The sequence below is a fragment of the Schistocerca nitens genome, chromosome 9, assembly GCF_023898315.1.
Source record: "Schistocerca nitens isolate TAMUIC-IGC-003100 chromosome 9, iqSchNite1.1, whole genome shotgun sequence".
Lineage (NCBI taxonomy): Eukaryota > Metazoa > Arthropoda > Insecta > Orthoptera > Acrididae > Schistocerca > Schistocerca nitens.
Genome location: NC_064622.1, coordinates 314,011,447 through 314,034,459, shown reverse-complemented (window position 1 = coordinate 314,034,459; position 23,013 = coordinate 314,011,447). Strand labels below are relative to the sequence as shown.

The 23,013-nt window shown below is 46.4% G+C and overlaps 1 protein-coding gene across 1 annotated transcript in view; it reads left to right on the top strand.

Moving 5' to 3' along the window:
- LOC126204205 (radial spoke head protein 3 homolog) overlaps positions 1 to 23,013 on the top strand; it is a 340,719-nt gene that overhangs the window by 210,398 nt on the left and 107,308 nt on the right. Inside the window, exon 3 of the mRNA XM_049938604.1 lies at positions 18,152 to 18,319. Within this exon, the coding sequence (XP_049794561.1) occupies positions 18,152 to 18,319 (168 nt within the window). The remainder of the gene's footprint in view (positions 1 to 18,151; positions 18,320 to 23,013) is intronic.

Genomic DNA, 23,013 nt, shown 5'->3' with positions numbered 1-23,013 from the left:
ATGACCTTGCGATCAAATGTTTTCGGTTCCCATTGGAGAGGCACGTCCTTTCGTCTACTAATCGCACGGTTTTGCGGTGCGGTCGCAAAACACAGACACTAAACTTATTACAGTGAACATAGACGTCAATGAACGAACGGATAGATCATAACTTTGCGAAAATAAAAAACTAAACTTTTCACTCGAGGGAAGGCTTGAACCAAGGACCTCTCGTTCCGCAGCTGCTCACGCTAACCACGGTACCACGGCGCTCCTCAGCTCACATTCTCCTCGAGGTTGCCTATCTTGCGCATGGACTACTCAGTTTGTACACTCCTGGAAATTGAAATAAGAACACCGTGAATTCATTGTCCCAGGAAGGGGAAACTTTATTGACACATTCCTGGGGTCAGATACATCACATGATCACACTGACAGAACCACAGGCACATAGACACAGGCAACAGAGCATGCACAATGTCGGCACTAGTACAGTGTATATCCACCTTTCGCAGCAATGCAGGCTGCTATTCTCCCATGGAGACGATCGTAGAGATGCTGGATGTAGTCCTGTGGAACGGCTTGCCATGCCATTTCCACCTGGCGCCTCAGTTGGACCAGCGTTCGTGCTGGACGTGAAGACCGCGTGAGACGACGCTTCATCCACTCCCAAACATGCTCAATGGGGGACAGATCCGGAGATCTTGCTGGCCAGGGTAGTTGACTTACACCTTCTAGAGCACGTTGGGTGGCACGGGATACATGCGGACGTGCATTGTCCTGTTGGAACAGCAAGTTCCCTTGCCGGTCTAGGAATGGTAGAACGATGGGTTCGATGACGGTTTGGATGTACCGTGCACTATTCAGTGTCCCCTCGACGATCACCAGTGGTGTACGGCCAGTGTAGGAGATCGCTCCCCACACCATGATGCCGGGTGTTGGCCCTGTGTGCCTCGGTCGTATGCAGTCCTGATTGTGGCGCTCACCTGCACGGCGCCAAACACGCATACGACCATCATTGGCACCAAGGCAGAAGCGACTCTCATCGCTGAAGACGACACGTCTCCATTCGTCCCTCCATTCACGCCTGTCGCGACACCACTGGAGGCGGGCTGCACGATGTTGGGGCGTGAGCGGAAGACGGCCTAACGGTGTGCGGGACCGTAGCCCAGCTTCATGGAGACGGTTGCGAATGGTCCTCGCCGATACCCCGGGAGCAACAGTGTCCCTTATTTGCTGGGAAGTGGCGGTGCGGTCCCCTACGGCACTGCGTAGGATCCTACGGTCTTGGCGTGCATCCGTGCGTCGCTGCGGTCCGGTCCCAGGTCTACGGGCACGTGCACCTTCCGCCGACCACTGGCGACAACATCGATGTACTGTGGAGACCTCACGCCCCACGTGTTGAGCAATTCGGCGGTACGTCCACCCGGCCTCCCGCATGACCACTATACGCCCTCGCTCAAAGTCCGTCAACTGCACATACGGTTCACGTCCACGCTGTCGCGGCATGCTACCAGTGTTAAAGACTGCGATGGAGCTCCGTATGCCACGGCAAACTGGCTGACACTGACGGCGGCGGTGCACAAATGCTGCGCAGCTAGCGCCATTCGACGGCCAACACCGCGGTTCCTGGTGTGTCCGCTGTGCCGTGCGTGTGATCATTGCTTGTACAGCCCTCTCGCAGTGTCCGGAGCAAGTATGGTGGGTCTGACACACCGGTGTCAATGTGTTCTTTTTTCCATTTCCAGGAGTGTATATTTTGCTTATTTTTTCATAGTTCCACACTTCTTCCTGTTTTCTCGATTGATCTGAGTTCAGTTTTTGAAGGCCGATCCACTTTGCCAACTTATAACTAAATCTGAGAGGGGGTGCGATGGGGAGGTTCCCTTGTAAGCATTATGCCCAGCGGTATAGTCAACTCTTAGTAGTACACGCGTCCACAAGGCAGTGTCACTGCCTCAGCAGAAGGGCGTGGCCAGGTGGCAGCCATGCTGATGTTAAGGTAGGCACCTCTGGCGGCCAGCAGAACAGGCATACAGGTGACCTGCTCCGAACCCAGGACCCTTGGAATAGCCTAGACTTGCGGAGAAAGCCACCCTGGAGGAGACCATCGACTGGTTGCACCGGCTTAAGACCCGGAACCTTCTCAGCCTCGTTTCAAGAACCACCATCGGTGAGAGCTGGTTAACGGATAGTCGCTACCGAGCGAGGTGTAGGAGCGGTGAAGACACAAACTCGTATTCGGAATACCGATGATTCTAATCCCCGTCCGACCATCCGGATTTACGTTATCCGTGGTTTTGTAAATCATTTAAGCGAATGTTGAGATGACTCCTCTGAAAGGATACAGTACATTTCCCACCTTATCTTTTCAAGCTTGAGCTCTGTCTCTAATGACATCGTCGCCGTTGGTACGATTAAATCCCTTCTTTCCTTCTGCCTTCGTAACATCAGCAGCCTCTTTCCAATCATGTCAGTACGTATGAGGTACAAGCAAGGACTGTCCTTCGTTGATATTTGCCAAATTTAACATTGTAGGTGCAGATGTAGCGTAAATGACAAAAACCTCATATTCAGTCAATCTCCCACATGCTTTTTGTAATACAGTGCGTGACTAGTGAAGCACCCAGAAGACATGTTCGGAAGTGCGTAAATGTAAGTTTTAACACGAATGTAGCATCAGTGGCGATGTAAGTGCATTATTGTTCTTCATGTTCATTGTTGTTAGCAGGACTGGTAGGTTATGTAAGTGGCGTGCACAGAGCCTGATTTTGAGGGATCACTGTGAACAACATACAGCTGCTGTATATTCATATGAGACAGTGTAATCAGCACCTGACAGTGTTTTAAAAGAGCCTCATTCTCTGCATTTGGCCCACTGATCGCACCGTGCAGTACCCAGTCTGTGGAGCATTAGGATGTAACAGGGGCCCGATGTTGGACTGCACAGGAACGTCAGGACAGTCATACGGATCGTCAAGGCTCCGTGTGACCACGTCTGTGTACCACAGTGGAGAATCGTCGTACTGTGCTGTAAGCACATCGAACTCCTTCACGTCTCCACCTGTTGTCTAAGAACAGTATTAATGGACTCCTTGCAACATTCTGTATTTTCCGCACCATTAGCAGACAAGTGAATTACCATCCCATGTGTAGGCTTCTTTTCCACTACAACACTGTAAGGTGCAATATTTTTGGTTTTATTTTTCTAGGATTGAAGACAACTGTTTAAGTTGAAATGATATGTTTTATGTCGCTATATTAGCACAAAAACGCACGCTTTTACACAGTTTTCAATGTGACAACAAAAAAATAGTTGTCAGGATAATGCATCTCATAAACATCAAAAAGAGAAATAATCCTAAACACAACAATATTAAATATTAACTCTCAGAGGATTAAATTTTCCTAAATACGACAATATTAAAGTTTAACTAGAAGTTTCTTTACAAATTGTTCCTACACTTATGTTATGATGTTGGTCAGTGCTACGGATATCGTCCGATTCCGGTTCAAAGTTCGGTACTATTTTTAGGATGACAATCAAGTCTATAGTGGATGGTCAGTTATATGACAAATTGAGCAAAAGATTACACAAGGTCTCTCAAGTTTACAGTGGACGTAAGCTGGTGAGCCAACAAATTTACACCTCTGCACGCGATATTTACCTTAAGCTGCGATGAGCTGTTGTCTGCTAGGCTGCACTCTTCTGCTGAAATTCCTATAAAACTAATTACACTTTTTCTGAATTTTCCAGCAGAAACATTCCCTATGTTTCTCGTTCTGTGATTGAATAAGTACTCATCCCTAGTCTTAGAATGTGGTGATACACACGCGCATGGTTGGAGCAGCATTCATGTTATAACTCCCTCTCAGTTCTCACAAGAATAATTAATTAATTGGCTGGCTCGTTTCTCCACAATTGGAGATAAACGATGCTACAGCTAATTTCTAGCTGGATATCAGCTACTGTGAACGCATCGTACAGAGCATTATGCGCTCCGTTCTGCACTTTACGTCAGTTCAGAGAAGAGTCCCTCGAAAATTTCCGTCTTCTCTTACTCATAGTCAAACTGTCTCCCTACCTGGGTTCTTTCGTTCTTCACGTCACAGCTTTTTTCGACCAATAGGAGCGTTCCTCTTATTTTGTGGAAACTATCTCTACCAATTGCAAGGTCCCTACCATTAAATTGCGTCAAAACTTTGGCTCTTTTCTCCTTTCTAGCGCGTTTCCACCAATCGGATGTTTTGTGCCGATTCCAGATGCGTAAATGCGTACATTGACTCTCTCACATGTGTACCACTCACTGGATATGTGACCAAAAATGCGTCACTGGTCTTGTTTCATATCCTTTTGGAATTCCGAAACACAGTTTTCTAAAAGCGTTCTTTCCTGTCCTCCCTCAGATGGGCCGTTTTACTCGCTCTCCCCATCTGAGTCACCTGGTTGGTCGTTGACTTTCCGCCTGGGACACCACTTTAAGTGGTTTCTGTGGTACCCTCTATGGCACGGCCTTGCCTCTGCGTCGTCCCTCTGAATTCCAAACTAAAACGCCTCTCACTGCTTGTTTCACCTTCTGCTCAAACATGCATTATAGGAACGGAGTGTTAATTATCATCGATTGAATGCCATCCTTTTTTGCGTTACATACTGCTAGGCAAATTTGCTCGTTATCACCGAATTAAGTTAGGTGCCATATTCACCTTCCCGTTGCAATGTATAAAGCTCTCATGTAAGGTGTGAATCTGACCTTCATTTATTCTGCCAACTTACAATGCAAAAAAGGTGTTTGCGGAGATGCTGTGGATGGAAATCATGGGCTGCTGATGAAGGTCATCACATTGTGTCCATCGACTAGTCGTTGTTCTGTACGGCCCCGGATGACGTTGTCAGCGAGTACAATGGCGAACTGGGGAAATGTCCCAATCTCTCATTGTTTTGGAAAGGCGGTGGGGTTACCTTATGAACTGACTGTGTGAATCTGAGATACTCCCGTGGCGAGCTACAACACCAGATATGTCTGCAACAGAAAATGTGTAGGACCGGTTCGTACATCAGCTCTGTCCCAGTGCCAGTATTCGGGGTATCAGGCACCAGTTACGACAGTTGTGGGCCATCTTGACTCGGCAGAGGCTACAACTGCTATAAGGCACCATTACTGACCGAATCAGTGCATCTATCTGGGCCAGATGGGCTGCAACGTCATACTGACAGGTAAGCCCATACCGTCAAGTTTTTTGTAAATTTGACTCAATTTTCCGATACTGTAATAACATCACACGCCATCTCAACTCGGCAGTTTCATTTAGTTTCCTCCTTCCCCTTCTGAGTGCTTAATATTCTCTGTCAGGCAGTGTACATTCCCCTTCTCAACCACCTCCGTGGCCGATATGACTGATGGATGGCTGTGGGTGACTCGGTGGCAGCTGAGTAGAATGTCGCCATTATTTGCCTGGCAGGGAATGTAAGATTAATACTTCTTTATTTAAATGTGTGAATCTGTATTTAAATTGCTGAATGACTGAGAAGATGAAACTTCTACATTATTTGATTTTGGAACATCTCAGTAAAACTGGGCTAAATTAAAAAATCCCCCTGCGATGTTTCCTGCACTAAGGGACTGTGACACTGTCGATGATGCTTCACACGTTGGGGACGTTAAACTTAGTGGTTCCTTTGCTATTATTCGAGAGGAATAGACTATGTGCCCGCACCGTATTTCACAGTCTGCTTCCATTCGTCAGATCACCGAAGTTAAGCGCTGTCGGGCGTGGCCGGCAATTGGATGGGTCACCATCCCGGTTGCCATGCGCTGATGCCACTTTTCGGGGTCCACTCAGCCTCGTGATGCCAATTGAGGAGCTTATCGACTGAATAGTAGCGGCTCCGGTCAAAGAAAACCATCGTAACGACAGGGAGAGAGCTGACCACACGCCTCTCCTATCCGCATCCTCAATGAGGATGACACGGCGGTCGGATGGTCCCGGTAGGCCACACGTGGCCCGATGACGGAGTTCATTAGTTAGAAAATATAAACATTTGTAATGTAAAGGGGGCAACGGTCTTGCCGCAGTGGCTATGCCGATTCCTGTGAGATCACCGAAGTTAAGCGTCGTCGGGCGTGGTCGGCACTTAGATGGGTGACCATCCAGGCCGCCTTGCGCTGTTGCCATTTTTCGGGGTGCACTCAGCCTCGTGATGCCAATTGAGGAGCTACTCGACCGAATAGTAGCGGCTTCGGTCAAGAATACCATCATAACGACCGGGAGAGCGGTGTGCTGACCCCACGCCCCTCCTATCCGCATCCTCCACTGAGGATGACACGGCGGTCGGATGGTCCCGGTAGGCCACTCGTGGCCTGAAGACGGAGTGATTTTAAATGTAAAGGGGGTTTTTAATCTACAATAAATGTATAAGCAGAAACAACATTTATCATTTAGCAGTTACTAGTTCCCTTATTCATTCATTTATGTTTAGGTTGTAATTTATATGTTAAAGAGCAAGAAGGTGGAAATAATATCACAACTAAGAGATCCGAAGATTTGCTTGAGGAGGTAGTCGGGCAGGGCCAAATCTAGATTTTCGCGTTCAGTATTTTCTGTTGCGCACATTCATTTTACACCCACCTGGAGTAGCATCTTGGGCTCTAGTCTCTCCATGATGATTTTTTTCAGTCGTAATGTAATTCTGTATGACCGTAATTGTGTTTAGGGTATCGTCTACCAGCGCTACAGAAGTGGCGTTGTACCCAGTGCGGCTTTAGCAGCCTTGATTGCTGTGTGCGGACAAACAAACAGAAACTGGAGGCATGTTGGAAGGTTGTAACAAGGCAGGTGCGCCGTAGGGAGTCATACATTTTGTACCCAGTTTACAAGTTTGCGCTAGCGATTAAGGCAAACGGTGCAAGTGGTTCCAAGGCAGAACTTTGTGCGACGATGTCACACTTTAAAGGAAACTGGGAGATGCCAAGCTGTACAACTGATCTGAATGTAACACATCGTGCAAGTTGTACAGATGAATAAAAGTATTTCAAAAGAGTTTCCATGTGGAGGTTTATCATCATCGTAGCCCTTATGTAAATTTGTAATTAGGTCATTATCTCCTACAACGTTCTACTCAGCCGGCACCAGACCAGTCGTCGCTTTTTCACACTGTCACTTTTGCCTTCTACAACAACCCTGGAAAGTCCAATAATAATCACAGACGTATTCCGTTTATCTCCATAATAACACCTGTCAATTCACACTCCCCTCCGTCACCTGCCTATAAATGTTACCTAGGATTTCCACTATTCCCCACCAGATTATGAACTGTGGTGTCCCAAAGTACCTCCCTTGAAAGTGTCAGCCCTGCCAATGAACATAGCTGTGCTGGCTGTTTGCGGAAGTGGCCTCAGCCACTGATGGAATCGCATACATCCGTTCATTGACCGACATGTTACGTGGAAGGCCAGTGCAGAGAAACGTCAGAATTTTTGGGCTGAGAAAATGTCTTTTGCAGAACTTCCAACAGACAACGTTTATATACACCTTATTTTACTGAAAGCGTGTAACAGCAGAAAAACGTTGGAAGAAATGTATCATTTTAGCCTTTGACATATCTCTTTACCTCGCTATTGATCTACCAGTGATTTGGAGCAGCACGCCCTGCACAAGAGTGTCCCAGGTTATCAAGGAAGACGGGTCTGCTGAGTACAGCTCTGTACAGTGCTTTTATTCTACGACTTTATATTTGTTTCTGCTAGTGTCTCATTCGTACTCAGGTGGGGCTTTCGTCGATACTGAACCGATATCGGCATGGAAACAACTTCTCGACAGTCACAACACCAATTTTATAACCGTGAGCTGAATTTCCCTTCACACCCAACATCGTGCAATACGATTATAGCACGACTGCCCTTAGCAGTCACTTAAGGCAGGCACTGCCACACTGTTACCTGTGCTCCAATACAATGCCAACACATGAGGTGAAGCTTAATTACGCGTCAGTGAGATGTGGTGAAGTTACATCACGTTTTCCACTGTCCACTGCATCGATTTCTTTAAGCAACATTATTCGTGCCAGCATTACAGCAGTACCATTAAGGTTATGTTCAGTGTAGATTTACGATAGTACAAACAACAGTTAAAGTGACCAATGATAGATCTGTCTTCAATATGCATTGCAATTTCGCGGTATTTTGTTCATATGGGCACGTACACTCATGAGCATTTGCATTTACCTAGAAGCAAGTAGCGCCCCGTTTAACTATGATGTCGCCTGTGACATATCGAGACATGGACAAGAGAGCCACTGAAAGCTTTGGAATTAACTGTTATCGGTAATTATTTAACAATGGCCTCAGCTCATTTATTCTTGAGTGTTTACCCTCACTCACAAGTGACACTGTTTGATCAGAACTGAGATGAATGCTGCCACACAGCCGCTGTCTTTAACACAGATATTTTCTGAACATAACTTTTTTTTATTTGCATATTGAAACTCCATTTTCCTACTACATTCTACATTTATTTACATTCTTGATGCGTTTCGCCTTTTACATTAAGGCATCTTTAGTGGACTCAATGTGGAATAATACAGGATACAGAATAACCCTCCAGGGTAGCCGAGAGCACTAACGCGCTCCTTCCTGGACTCAGGTAGGGGCACCAGCCCCGGATCGAATCCGCCTGGCAGACTACGATGAGGACCGGTGTGCCGGCCAGCCTGTATGTGGTTTTTAGGCGGTTTTCCACATCCCGCTAGGTGAATGCCAGGCTGATCCCCACGTTCCGCCTCAATTACGTGACTCGCAGACATTTGAAACACGTTCGCACACTTCCATGGATTACACTGGGCACAGACAGTTTGGGTACACACACTCCATCCCGGGGAAGGGGGCGGGGGGGGGGGGGGGGGGTACGGGGTGGCGACTTGAAGGACATCCGGCCACCCCTTACAGTTAACACGCCAAATCCAGTTCACCATAACAGCAGACCCCGAAAGTCGGGATTAATACTTGGAAAGAGAGAGAATGCAGGATACAGAATGTTTAAAAAAATTATCATCTACTCCTACAGGAGGTAGTGTTGGTCAAAATTAGAAGGAAAGTCCCTTTAATGACATGTCTTTGGAAACCAGTACCTGTATGACATATAGGCATTTTATGCAGCCTCCACACAAGACGGCATAGTGAAATGAAATGTGTTCTGGCTACGGCCTGCCGCCGGGTGGATCGGTCGCTTGATTTACGTCATTTTAGTGGACTCCATTTCGGCGATTTGCATATCGATGAGGATGATAATATGATGAAGACAACGCGACACCCTGCTCCCGAGCGGAGAAAAATCTTGCGTGGCGTTCTGCCGCACTGACCACTTTCTTTTTCCTATTTTCGTTGTTGATCGTTGTGGTTGGTCGTGGCGGACGTCACATGACATCCGTTGAAATTCGTTTGTTGATACTTCCACTCAGTGTTTTTATTACAGAGGCCAACCAGCTCCCTGAACGTACATGCTGAGCTACCGTGCTGGCAACCGCTCAGCTATAGAGTAAGACACGGGATAGTGATGTATCACAAGACGCACGTCTGAGCAACAATCATCGTGGTGAGGCATCAGGATCGCCCCATTTTGAATGTATGGGCAGGAATTATCGGTGATAGACAACAGGGCCATAAACTCTGCTAATCAGTTTAACAGATGCTGTGTATCACCGATTTCTAAGCGTTGAATTACCAGCTTTATTGGAAGCGTTACCCTTGCTGAAAGATAACGATTGTGGTTTACGCACGACGGGGCAGCGCCCAAATTTCTATGGATGATGTGACAGTACCTCACCGCAAGGCTTATGGGCGATGAATTGGTCGAGAATTCTCGCAGCGAGGCCTACCCATTCACCAGACATGAATCCGTTGGATTTCTGGCTATGGGAATAGCAAAGACACCAGTGTATACCCAACCCATGGACAATCTGCAGACGTTACAGGAGCGTGTAAGCAATGCATGTAATGCAGTCTGAATGGAGTCAAGTGTATCTGAAAGCGTGTGTGTTTCACTGCGAAAAAAGGCTATGATAACCATAAAACCATATGCAGCAGTGGCTATAGTGTCTGGTTCAAAGTAACAGATAGATGGGAATAAGAGGACAGATAGGTCCTTATCTCAAAAGGTATTGATTTCCAGACACATCATTGCAGGAACTTTTATTCTAGTCTTTACTTATACTACCTTCTGTAGGAAAATGAGACATTTCTTATAACCATCCTTATATACGAAGGCTATTCGGAAAGTGAGGAAGGACCGGTTGCGAAATGGAAACCACTGTGAAAATCCGACGAGGCTTTTCACAGATGTGTTGGGTTCTCTAGTATGCCCGTCGATCGCTTCAAGACGCTCTTTTCATTTGTGGGTGCACTGTGAGCGAGTAAAGGTGCCTAGAACAACGATGTCTCCCGCCAAGTAGGAAGGCCCGCTGAGAGGCTTCGCCTTAATGAATGCAACCCACCTAACACAACTGCCACGCACTTCCTTCTTCATGCCCATTCCCAGCCGCACTCTGCAGGGGCAGTGAAAACGCTCCTGCAGCCTTTTCGATGGAAAGTATTTGATCACCCACAACACAGCCCTAACTGGCTCGTCCTGAGTATCACCTCGATCACATGAAACGCTGGATACGAAGACAACACTTGGGCGCAGCCTACGCGCTATAGACCAGCGTAGAGAATTATCAGAAAGCACAGGCGGCTGCCTTCTATGGCAATGGTGTTGTAAATTTGGTGTAACGCTCCGACAAATGTCTAAGTCGAAGCGGCGACTATGTAGAGAAGGTGTAGCTAAATGTGCAAAGAAAACAGTTTTGATTTTCACTGTGGTTTCCACTTCGCGACCGATCGTTCCTTACTTTCCGAGCAACCCTCGTATTAGGGAACAGTTCAGGTCATAATTTTTGCTTAAAGCTACTCTTTCATACTGTCGAAATCGGCGTCTCATTTTATTCGGTCATAGATCGGAGGTTTCGCTGTTACTTCACTTATGAAACATCTACAAATTTTCAAGTCGCGATCTTATTGAAGCGACAGTTCGACATCTGGACAAGATCAGCGAAAACGCATATTTCAGAAGTACGAAGGAATAACTGTGAGTAATAATTGATTCATGTAAAAACTGTGACGTGAGCTGTTGTCTAATCCGTAAGTACCGCGTATGAAAACAAGACTGTATCATTCCACATGAAATCCACTGAAGAAGCCTTAATGTAAAAGGCTAGACTTGTGTGGGACATAAATAGATATAGGCTGCTGCAAGAAAAAAAGTGTTTGGACGTATAACACGAATATTTCTATACCAGCTGCGGAAAACGGCCACGCAAACAAATTTATGATTAACATTTCACTCACCATGTACTGCTTGTAGACGACACACTACACTGAGGATGTTCTGCCATTCTGTTATTCTTTTTTCTACATTGCTTGAATGATCTTTTAATCATCTGAATACTAATTGCTTTTTCAAAGACCTTAATGTATAGTTATTGTCGTTCGTATAGCAGTCAGAAGTAACAATATGAAACGAATATTTTCTACCGTTTCATTTTCCAACACGGGGAGTCGTATGACATAAAGGGTTATTAGGGAGTCCCTCTGGAATTTCATAAGCGACTACAGGACGTGCAGAACACAGACACACATCAGTGGAGAGAACATCTCTCCCAGTTTGTAACATACGTTAGACGTCATAATATGGGCTTCGCTTGTGATGTGGCAAAAATCAATACATGCGTCGAATTTGTTGACACGATGTGTAGAGGTAGACACGACGGTAGCTCGCATTGCAAGGTTGGTAACTGGGTTGCCTACATGCAGGCGCGATTGGCAAATATAGAGATGAGGGTTAACGACGAAACTTGAGGACAGCAGAACCTACAGGCGCCATCTGTTATTAAAAGAATTCTGCAAACCACTGGCAAGCTTCTGTTTGCCAGGGGGCATTGATAAACAGGAATAACGTGCAGAAAATTCCCACTGGCTGTCTCATAGACTGTTGTAGGACACGTACGATCCGATGGTAGTCAGAGGGTCTCTTTGATGGTGTATCTATTGTCACAAACGGTAGTGACAGAATCACTTTAGTTTAAGGAGTCTATGTGGACAGAAAGGAATGTATGAACATCCAGCGTGTATGAAGAGGTGTTAGGGTCATTAAAAATGGAGAAAATCATGTCGACAACGGTTTGTCACGCTACTTCACGTCGTCCGGCTATCTGAAAGTCTCATAAATGGGAGCGATGTCAGTAACTGGAAAGAGCATGATCCACACAGTATCTCTAACATCCTGAAAAGAATTATTTCGTAGGGTATTCTTTGGTCAGGAATCCGCTGCTAATATTTTCGAACAGAAAAAAATGGTTCAAATGGCTCTGAGCACTATGGGACTTAACCTCTAAGGTCATCAGTCCCCTAAAACTTAGAACTACCTGAACCTAACTAACCTAAGGACATCACACACATCCATGCCCGAGGCAGGATTCGAACCTGCGACCGTAGCGGTCGCGCGGTTCCAGACTGTAGCGCCTAGAACCGCTCGGCCACGCCGGCCGGAGGACAGAAACCATCAAGTTCCATTTCGCTGACAATATTCGCACCATTTTAGGATATTCCATACTATAAGTACTCGGGATATGAATTTCACTAGCAGATAGTTCCAATTAGTGAAGCACAGAGATCTCCAACGTTCTCCTCCGAATGCGAAAGTATTTTGTTGACACCCACTTGCGTAAGGAGAAACGATCATTGTAATAAAATACCGGAAATCAGAGTTTGCGCGGAAAGATTCAAGCGTTCGTTTTTCCCGCACGCTGTTTGGGGGTGGAACGGTAGAGCAATGGAATTAAAATGATGCGATTAACCCTCTGCCAGGCACTTACCTATGAATTGAAGAGTAGTGACGTGAAGTATATGTCATTCTCTGTATCCGACTGTGCATTCACGTGTCCAACGTGAGGATCACCGCTAGTTTCAGACTTCCCAGCAGTTCCAAATAAAATACTGTACCATGTCTTGAAAATATACTCCAAGCCGGACAGAATTACACTTGACTCGGAAAGGTGACATGGCTAGTGTAATCAAAAGTGGCTTCCATTATGTTATTCTAAATTGTTGTTTAGCTGTAAATGTTTTTCAAGTAAATCTAGTAACTACAATTCAAATATAATGGCTTGTTTATACCAGAAAATGGTTCTGATAGTATAGCACTCTCATTTGTAGCAACATATAAAGATCTTCTGCAACTGATGACAACCAGGTATTTCAGTTGATAAGTCCTGGTTTTTCCCGTACGGTCAGGAAAGGAAGCAGCAGTTCACGCACTGGAAATCACCATCTTCGTTAACAGCAAAATTGTAAATTTTTGGTAAGTTCATATGGGACCAAACTGCTCAGGTCATCGATTCATAAGCTTACACACTACTTAATCTAACTGAAAGTAACTCATTCTAAGTACAACACACACACCGAAGCCCGAGGAAGGACTCGAACCTCCGACTGGGGGAGCCTCGCGGACCGTGACAAGACGCACAAAACCGCGCTCCTACCCAACAGAAAAAAAGATTGTGTGAGTCGATAAAGGCTCAAGGAAAATTAGGGTTTAACATGTCATAAACGTCCACGTCATTAGCGAACGCAATACTAACTCGCATTTGGAACAACGGGAAAGGAATTCAGCTGCATCTTTTTCGAAGTAAACATCGCTGCAGTTCCCCCATGAGAGTGAAGAAAGCCACTAAAAACCCAAAACTGGATGGCAGGGCAGGGAATGGAAACGCCATCCTCCCATATGCATGTGCAGTGTCTAATCACTGGGCACTTTGCTTGATCTAGACGTTAAACGCTATGGTTATTCTATTCCTCGATATGTAAGACGTCATTATTCTGGGATGGGTAGTTACTTGAAAGAAGAGGAAAAAATTATGAACACTTTTCTGGAATAATGTTCAAGTGAATATGAGAGAAGGAAAAAAATTCACTCACTTGTGGAGGAACGTCTGCATCTCCCATCAGTATAGTGCTTCCACCACAGCACTTTACCGGTGGAGTGAAGTCTGACTACTCATCTCGCCACTGCCACATCACGCTGCTGGTTTCGTAATTACGTAAATCATATTGTCGCCAGGGACTCACTTTATCACCATGAAGGAGACAAAGACGGAAACGGCGGAGATCCTGCACACAATCACGTAAGACGTCGCGTAGAAACGTTTTGAGAAGTGGAGGTATAAAGTGCAGATTTCTGATAACTGAACGGGTCCTACGGACAAGAGGGCCACAACTAAATGACCTTGTACGGTAAGTACACGAATTTGCACAATCCATTTCATGCTTTCGTGTCAGACATTGTGTGCATACGAACTTTCATTCCTAAATGCAACACTGTAACGGCTTAATTTACCAAACTACTACTTTTTATAGTCCGATATACCTTTATACTACGTTTACACAATCTGTGAACTAATATTGTGTTTCTTCATTTTGTACTATTTTACTAAAATTCATTACGGAAACTGCAATGCTCTTGCACATTTACAGTGTCATTAGGTTATCGAGATTCAGCATAACACACAGCAAGCTGTGCCTGCTGAGTGCAAAAAATAGCAATAATAATTCTTGTCAGTTTGTGTTTTGGTTTATAATGTGCAGGCCATGTGGTGCTTATATCTCTCTGGTACAGTAACCATAATTTACATTCATCCCCACTCATCTTCATTCCCCAGGAAATTATTGTGCAGCGTTGTAAGTAAAAGTCAATAACTGTTTACTGTGTTTAATATATAAGACGAATGTCGATTCGACATTTACTTCCTAACGCGATGATCAATATTTTTATATACACTCCTGGAAATTGAAATAAGAACACCGTGAATTCATTGTCCCAGGAAGGGGAAACTTTATTGACACATTCCTGGGGTCAGATACATCACATGATCACACTGACAGAACCACAGGCACATAGACACAGGCAACAGAGCATGCACAATGTCGGCACTAGTACAGTGTATATCCACCTTTCGCAGCAATGCAGGCTGCTATTCTCCCATGGAGACGATCGTAGAGATGCTGGATGTAGTCCTGTGGAACGGCTTGCCATGCCATTTCCACCTGGCGCCTCAGTTGGACCAGCGTTCGTGCTGGACGTGCAGACCGCGTGAGACGACGCTTCATCCAGTCCCAAACATGCTCAATGGGGGACAGATCCGGAGATCTTGCTGGCCAGGGTAGTTGACTTACACCTTCTAGAGCACGTTGGGTGGCACGGGATACATGCGGACGTGCATTGTCCTGTTGGAACAGCAAGTTCCCTTGCCGGTCTAGGAATGGTAGAACGATGGGTTCGATGACGGTTTGGATGTACCGTGCACTATTCAGTGTCCCCTCGACGATCACCAGTGGTGTACGGCCAGTGTAGGAGATCGCTCCCCACACCATGATGCCGGGTGTTGGCCCTGTGTGCCTCGGTCGTATGCAGTCCTGATTGTGGCGCTCACCTGCACGGCGCCAAACACGCATACGACCATCATTGGCACCAAGGCAGAAGCGACTCTCATCGCTGAAGACGACACGTCTCCATTCGTCCCTCCATTCACGCCTGTCGCGACACCACTGGAGGCGGGCTGCACGATGTTGGGGCGTGAGCGGAAGACGGCCTAACGGTGTGCGGGACCGTAGCCCAGCTTCATGGAGACGGTTGCGAATGGTCCTCGCCGATACCCCAGGAGCAACAGTGTCCCTAATTTGCTGGGAAGTGGCGGTGCGGTCCCCTACGGCACTGCGTAGGATCCTACGGTCTTGGCGTGCATCCGTGCGTCGCTTCGGTCCGGTCCCAGGTCGACGGGCACGTGCACCTTCCGCCGACCACTGGCGACAACATCGATGTACTGTGGAGACCTCACGCCCCACGTGTTGAGCAATTCGGCGGTACGTCCACCCGGCCTCCCGCATGCCCACTATACGCCCTCGCTCAAAATCCGTCAACTGCACATACGGTTCACGTCCACGCTGTCGCGGCATGCTACCAGTGTTAAAGACTGCGATGGAGCTCCGTATGCCACGGCAAACTGGCTGACACTGACGGCGGCGGTGCACAAATGCTGCGCAGCTAGCGCCATTCGACGGCCAACACCGCGGTTCCTGGTGTGTCCGCTGTGCCGTGCGTGTGATCATTGCTTGTACAGCCCTCTCGCAGTGTCCGGAGCAAGTATGGTGGGTCTGACACACCGGTGTCAATGTGTTCTTTTTTCCATTTCCAGGAGTGTATTTGTTAGGATCTTTACTTTCCAAGGTCTGGTTCCTTGCACATTAATCCATTTTAGGACGCTTCGAGGCACTTACAGTCTACAGGTTTGTCTGCTTTCCCGCATAAAAGTCCGATCATTATCAACTGTCCGCTACACAGTTTACAGGTAGCCGCAGGTACACGTATCATAGGTGAACGAATTGTTTTCAAGTGAAAAAACTGGTTATTTAATACCTTAAACGTTTCTAAACTGTTGGTGGTTGAAATATTGGTCAAAGTGTTCCAACCTGTAGAATCATTTTTTTAGTTCGCATATAAGGATCCGAGCAACATTTTTCGCTACCACTCTGGTTGCTACAAATCCGAATTTCTATTGCCAAGAAAACAAACTGCCTGCAGATATCTACGCGACCCGCATCAGTGGTTTGGATGGACTGTTCTTTTGAAATGGCAAATACGATCTCCACATGGATACGTAGTTTGAAAAACAGTATTACAATGTTAAGATTAATGGTGCCAATTGGTACACCATCTATGGATAGCTATTTCGATATGCGCCAGTGAATAAAACTATAACTATACGTTGTAAATATTTACATAAGCCAAGATTAAACTTCATAACGCCAAACCACTAGTCCTACGAGATTTTCACTCTGGAGCGGAGTATGCGCTGATATGAAACTTCCTGGCAGATTAAAACTGTGTGGCGGACCGAGACTCGAACTCGGAGCCATTGCCTTTCGCGGGCAAGTGCTCTACCATCTGAGCTACCCAACCAGGATTCACGCCCCGTCCTCACAGCTTTACTTCTACCAGTACCTCGTCTCCTACCTTCCAAACTTCACAGAAGGTTTCCTGGGAACCTTGGAGAACTAGCACTCGTGAAAGAAAGTATATTGCGGAGACATGACTTAGCCACAGCCTGGGGGATGTTTCCAGAATGAGATTTTCACTCTGCAGCGGAGTGTGCGCTGATATTAAAGTTCCTGGCAGATTAAAACTGTGTGCTGGACCTAGACTCGAACTCGGGACCTTTGCCTTTCGCGGGCAAGCGCTATACCATCTGAGCTACCCAAGCAGGACTTACGCCCCGTTCTCACAGCTTTACTTCCGTCAGTACTTCGTCTCCTACCTTCCAAACTGCACAGAAGCCCTCCTGCGAAGCTTGTAGAACTAGCAGTCCTGGAAGAAAGGATATTGCGGAGACATGGCTTAGCCACAGGAGAGCTTCTGTGAAGTGTGGAAGGTAGGAGACGAGGTACTGGCAGAATTAAAGCTCTGAGGACGGGGCGTGAGTCGTGCTTGGGTAGCTCAGTTGGTAGAGCACTTGCCCGCGAAAGGCAAAGGTCCCGAGTTCGTGTCTCGGTCCGGCACAGTGTTAATCTGCCAGGAAGTTTCACTAGTCCTATGATTGCTTAATAATTGGAAAACTGATTATTTATAAACAAATATTAATTGAACAAAACTGAGTTTAATCATAGAATGCAGGCTTTCAGGCCGGTATTTCGGTACCTGCTGATATTTTATTTATTGGCGAAATCCACGGTGCAAGGCAAAACTCTCTGCCTAACGTTCGATTTTGTAATTGCTGTCTGCGTCGGTAAAGTCTGTGATGACGTCATCATCATTGAAAGACGAAAAGTTAGTCAGAGAATTGTGCCTTTGATGGTGGCTTTATGCCCGTAAAACAAATACCAACAATCTCGCAAAACTCAGTTTATGTGCCACACAGCCTTAAAATGAAATTATTCTACGAAGAATCCAATGATGCGCTGTTTTAACGGCTTTGTCGTAGCTAAAGGGATTTCCCTCGGTATACTGTGAGCCGCGGTAGGAGGAAGAGACAGTGGTGCTGTAGTTGCTGCCTGCCGTGTTTCCGCTGCGCCTCACTGGCCCCTTGTTGCAGACGGATGGAGAGTCGCAGGCGGCGCGCCAGGCCGAGGTGCGGCGCCGGGCGCTGGCGAGGAAGCGCGCGCACGCGCAGCAGGGCCGGCTGGGGCTGCGCATCGGGTCGCCGCCGCCGGTGGCGGGCCGCAAGCACGAGACCGTCCAGACGTCCGCCTACCTCGAGGAGGTGAGTCCGGCACACAGGCGGCGCTCATTCTGACCCCCTCCACCGAAGGGGCTGCTATAAGTTCATGTATTATCCTGTTCAGTAACGCAACAACTAAAATGCGCCAGAATGTGAACTCACCGCACAAAATATTAGTTACTAACTTAAAAGAACACACAGGCCGCTTTGAAGCTCTTTAGATGGTGCGCAACTGCTACCAGGCGGTGGTATGACCCTCCACCGCTGAGGTTATTCATGGCAGTGGATGGGGACCAGATAAACAAAGTGGTTCAGGCGATTGCTCGTCTGAAGTGGGAAATACGGGTTAGAACTTTGAACATAGCTGCTAAGGTTCAGTGACCGTGTCAGAATTATATTTGAACAAATAAGCCCTCAGTCACAAATATTAAGTCAAAATTTACCAGGTTTCGACGCTACTATGAACGTCGTCTTCAGAATTAAACTAACTGTTCTAAAACATATTAGGTATATAATACATTAATAAAATTAAAGTTTATACTGACTGGAAAGAGATGCAGTACTTACAAGTCACATTTTAAAAAATCTGAGCCGGAAAGGCGACGTCATGAATAGTTGTAAATAAGATGGCGAGCCGCTAAGGGCTGCTCGTACTTGAGTGAACAAGGGTTGCAACAAGACTTTAATTTTATTAATGTATTATATACGTAATATGTTTTAGAACAGTTAGTTTAATTCTGAAGACGACGTTCATAGTAGCGTCGAAACCTGGTCAATTTTGACTTAATATTTGTGACCGAGGGCTTATTTGCTCTAATATAATACGGGTTAGAGTCGAGGTCCGGCACAAATTTTCATATCGTCATACTCTTATACAGCTGATGGTTGTTCGTATTCGCAACTGCGTATACATGTCAAGTATTTCATAAGGGATGTAGTCACCGCAGTGGGATAAATGCCTTGACGCATGTGCCGATTACTTTGGAATGGAACCATTTTGTGATCCCGTTGTGTCGAGTGTTCGCTTTTCATTTGACTGCCCTTTATATGATGTTCGCGAATGAGATAGTGCATATTGTGAGCAAATTTGTGGTTTTTCATCAAGATCTATGTGTTCGCTATTGCACCTATCATAAAGATCCATCTTTGTGCAAAAACAGTATCTTTTTTCGTACCTTGCATACATGTTTTGTGTAGTCTGCCTTTTAGACAGCTTCTACAGATTGAACCACGATATGCTTAGCTTCAGGACAGACCGTGGTTCGAAGAAATTCACGGAGGTAAGAGTGTGTATGACTTCCAGACGGGCAAATGTGTCTCGTTGGAACTTTTACTATTCGGGAGGCGCTACCTTAACGAATGCGCTCTCACAACCCCGTAAATCGGACAAATTAAAACTACGGTCAAGAGGTTTTTGGTTTTAGTTATGTTCTTTATTACTAATAATAAACAAACATGACGCCCTTGCCTGAATTTTAGTAATATTTAATATATACAAATGAAGTTTGCTCATCCACATGTGTTTCTATACCATTCATCTGATGAAACTTTCGGTAGTTGTGCGCTCTCCTGAAAAGGGTTCCGATGGGGTAACAACCGCCTACGTTCCATACGGAGTAACACAACGCACTAAGTAAGGAACACCTCGAGCAAAATAAACCAAATTATGTACACACATGATTCATTATTTGTATGAGAATACTGTGTGAATAAGGCACCCCTGTTTCTATGGTGGTGTTGGAATAAGAAGGTGTGATATCTGAAAATATCCGAAAACGGCCTGTTGGGAATTTAGTTGCCTTGGAATACAACCAGATCGTGAGAATGAACGCTGAAGTGAGCGAATAATTTTATCAGCTTATTCACACACAGAAACACATACACACACACACACACACACACACACACACATACACACACAGGCGCACGCGCGCGCGCACTCATACACAGGGTGTTACAAAACGATACTAACAAACTTCGTGACGTTGTAGAGGGTGTCTTGGGGAACAAATTGAGGATAGGAACTCGTGTCTGGAAACGTCATTCAACGCCGCTGTAGAGAATCGAAATTACAGGTACATGTCCCTGGCGCTAGGCCACCCCTTCGGAAACAGTCGTGACTTTGTACGCTGACGGGCCGTGGGCGGAACATCTCAGAATGTTGTTTGTTATTCAGTGGTGGCGACTGATTGCCACAATCGCTAGTGGAGAAGATGGAGAGTACATAGACAGTTCTTGTCTCTTACGAAAGCGATGCTCCCTTCCCTTGGTGGATGAAGCTTTCAGACAAGTTTATTTTTCGCTCTGGAACCCTCTAAAATTTCCAATTTCTTTCCTTATTAGAAGAAAAATACCCTGCAGATGGAAACCACTATCCACCGAGGCAACGCAGCATCACATTCATAGGAGACAAGCCGCGTCTACGCAGCCGCTGGCTCTATCTTCTCCACTCGCCATGATGATAATCAGTCGCTATCACTGAAGAACAAACAACATTGCGAGACTTCCTGGCAGATTAAAACTGAGACTCGAACTCGGGACGTTTGCCTTTACGCGGGCAAGTCGGTAGAGCACTTGCCCGCGAAAGGCAAAGGTCCCGAGTTCGAGTCTCGGTCCGGCACACAGTTTTAGTCTGCCAGAAAGTTTCATATCAGCGCACACTCCGCTGCAGAGTGAAAATTTCATTCTGAAAACTTTGCGAGACGTTCCGCTTGCGGTCCATCAGCGTACAATATCGCGCCTGTTGCAGGAGGGGTGACCCAGCAGCAGGTGCTGGCGTATGTAACATCGGCGCTCTGTAGCGTCACAGGGAGATGTTTCCAGACGATGGTTCCTATCAGTCATTTGTTTCTCAAGACACCCTCTACAACCCCGCGTAGTTTGTCGGTTTCGTTTTGTAACATCCTGTAAGTATATCCGTTGCATTTTGTACGACTGGAGTTCGCTATTCGCCTTACATTCTCAGTGACCGTCAACAATGCACATAGTCAATAACTTCAAGTGCGTGGATGAAATCTGGAAAATCCATGCTTTTCACATGGCCTGTTATATGTTGCATGCTCACGAGTCGGGTAGCCGAAAAATTTGTCTGTTTTTAAAGAAAACGGAAAAGCAAAAAGTATTATGTATACCAAACCAATTGAAAAAAACTTTTTCAAATTTGATGCTAAGCTGAAAAAATCAGGGTCTTTCATCTATTATGTACATGTAAGTGTGTCTGTTTCGAGTATGTAAACCTACGTAGAAAGAGAAATAGGTACTACAATGCTACAACGCGTACCAGGCAGAGCCACTTCGATGTAACTAACAGTTTCAGTCCCAGAATTTATGTAATACGTTTCGGGTGAAAACTCTCATCTGTTGTGTGAGACAACACTGTGAAAATACGAGGGCCATTAGTTTATTAATGCCCGATCAGTCAAGGAATGAAAACCACAGTGGAAATTTACAACAGGTAGCTACACCTTCTAGCTATTTCTCTACATGGTCACCGCTCCGACATAGACATTTATCGTAGCGATTTACGTCTTTGCAGTACGCTCGCAATAGAAGGCGGCCGTCTGTGCTTTCCGCTAGTTCTCTACGCTGGTCAGCAGCTCGTTGTCCGTGCCATAATGTTGTCTTCGTAGTTCATGTGAGCAGAGACGCAAAACGCAGGGAGTTAACTCAGGGTTGTATGTTGGATAACCAAACACTTCCCATCGAAAACACTCCAGCAGCATATTCAGTGTACCTGTAGTGCGCAGCCGAGATTTGTCACGAAGAACGAACTGCATGACAGTTACATTAAGTGGGTTTACATGAAATCAGGCAAAATCTCACAGCATATACTCATATGAGGAGCTTGAAATGTAAACGTAAACTGCGTCCACAGGTCCTCGCGGACCCAACGCTACCGACCGGCCGCCGTGTCGTCTTCAGTCCACAGGTGTCACCGGTTGCGGATACGGAGGAGCATTTGGTCAGCACACCGGCCGTATGTCAGTTTCCGAGGCCGGAGCCGCTACTTCTCAGTCAAGTAGCTCCTCAGTTTGCCTCACAAGGGCTGACTGCACCCCGCTTGTCAACAGACGCTCCAAAGACTGCATGGTCACCCATCCAAGTGCTGTCCCAGCCCGACAGCCCTTAACTTCGGTATCTGGAGGGAACCGGTGTTAACACTGCGGCAAGGCCGTTGGCTTGGACCGTGGAATCGTTATACTCAAAAGCAGTCACCACACGCCTTACGACATTCATCATACTGGGACACGAGACGATCAATTCCGATTTCACGGAAAGCGGTCGGCCGCTGAAGGATCTACAACCGCACTTCCTCCTCCGACGCGCATCTCTTTCTACGCGTCGCCAAAGATGTGAAAATCACACGATGAAAGATCCGCACTGTACGGAGGATGCTGCAGTATTTCCCAATCAAATCTCTGAAACGTAGACTTCGTCTGGTTCGCAGTGCGGTACATGCGTTATCGTGCAACAGGACGATTCCGTCCGACAGCATTACGACAGCCCGAGTGCAAATGTCACAGCCGCCAGAGGACAGATCCCACATCTCCCCCGCCAAAGAAATAGAAAGCGATTCACTTAAGTTCCGGTAAAGTCGTGATGACCTTGTTCGACGGCTGGGACCCTCTGCTCCTCGGGTTCCTCGAGTGTGGAACCACAATCGATGCACAGCTCTCTCAAGATACTTTGCAGTAACTGCTGCGCGCAATGAGGCCAAAACGCCTGTCTTTCACCAT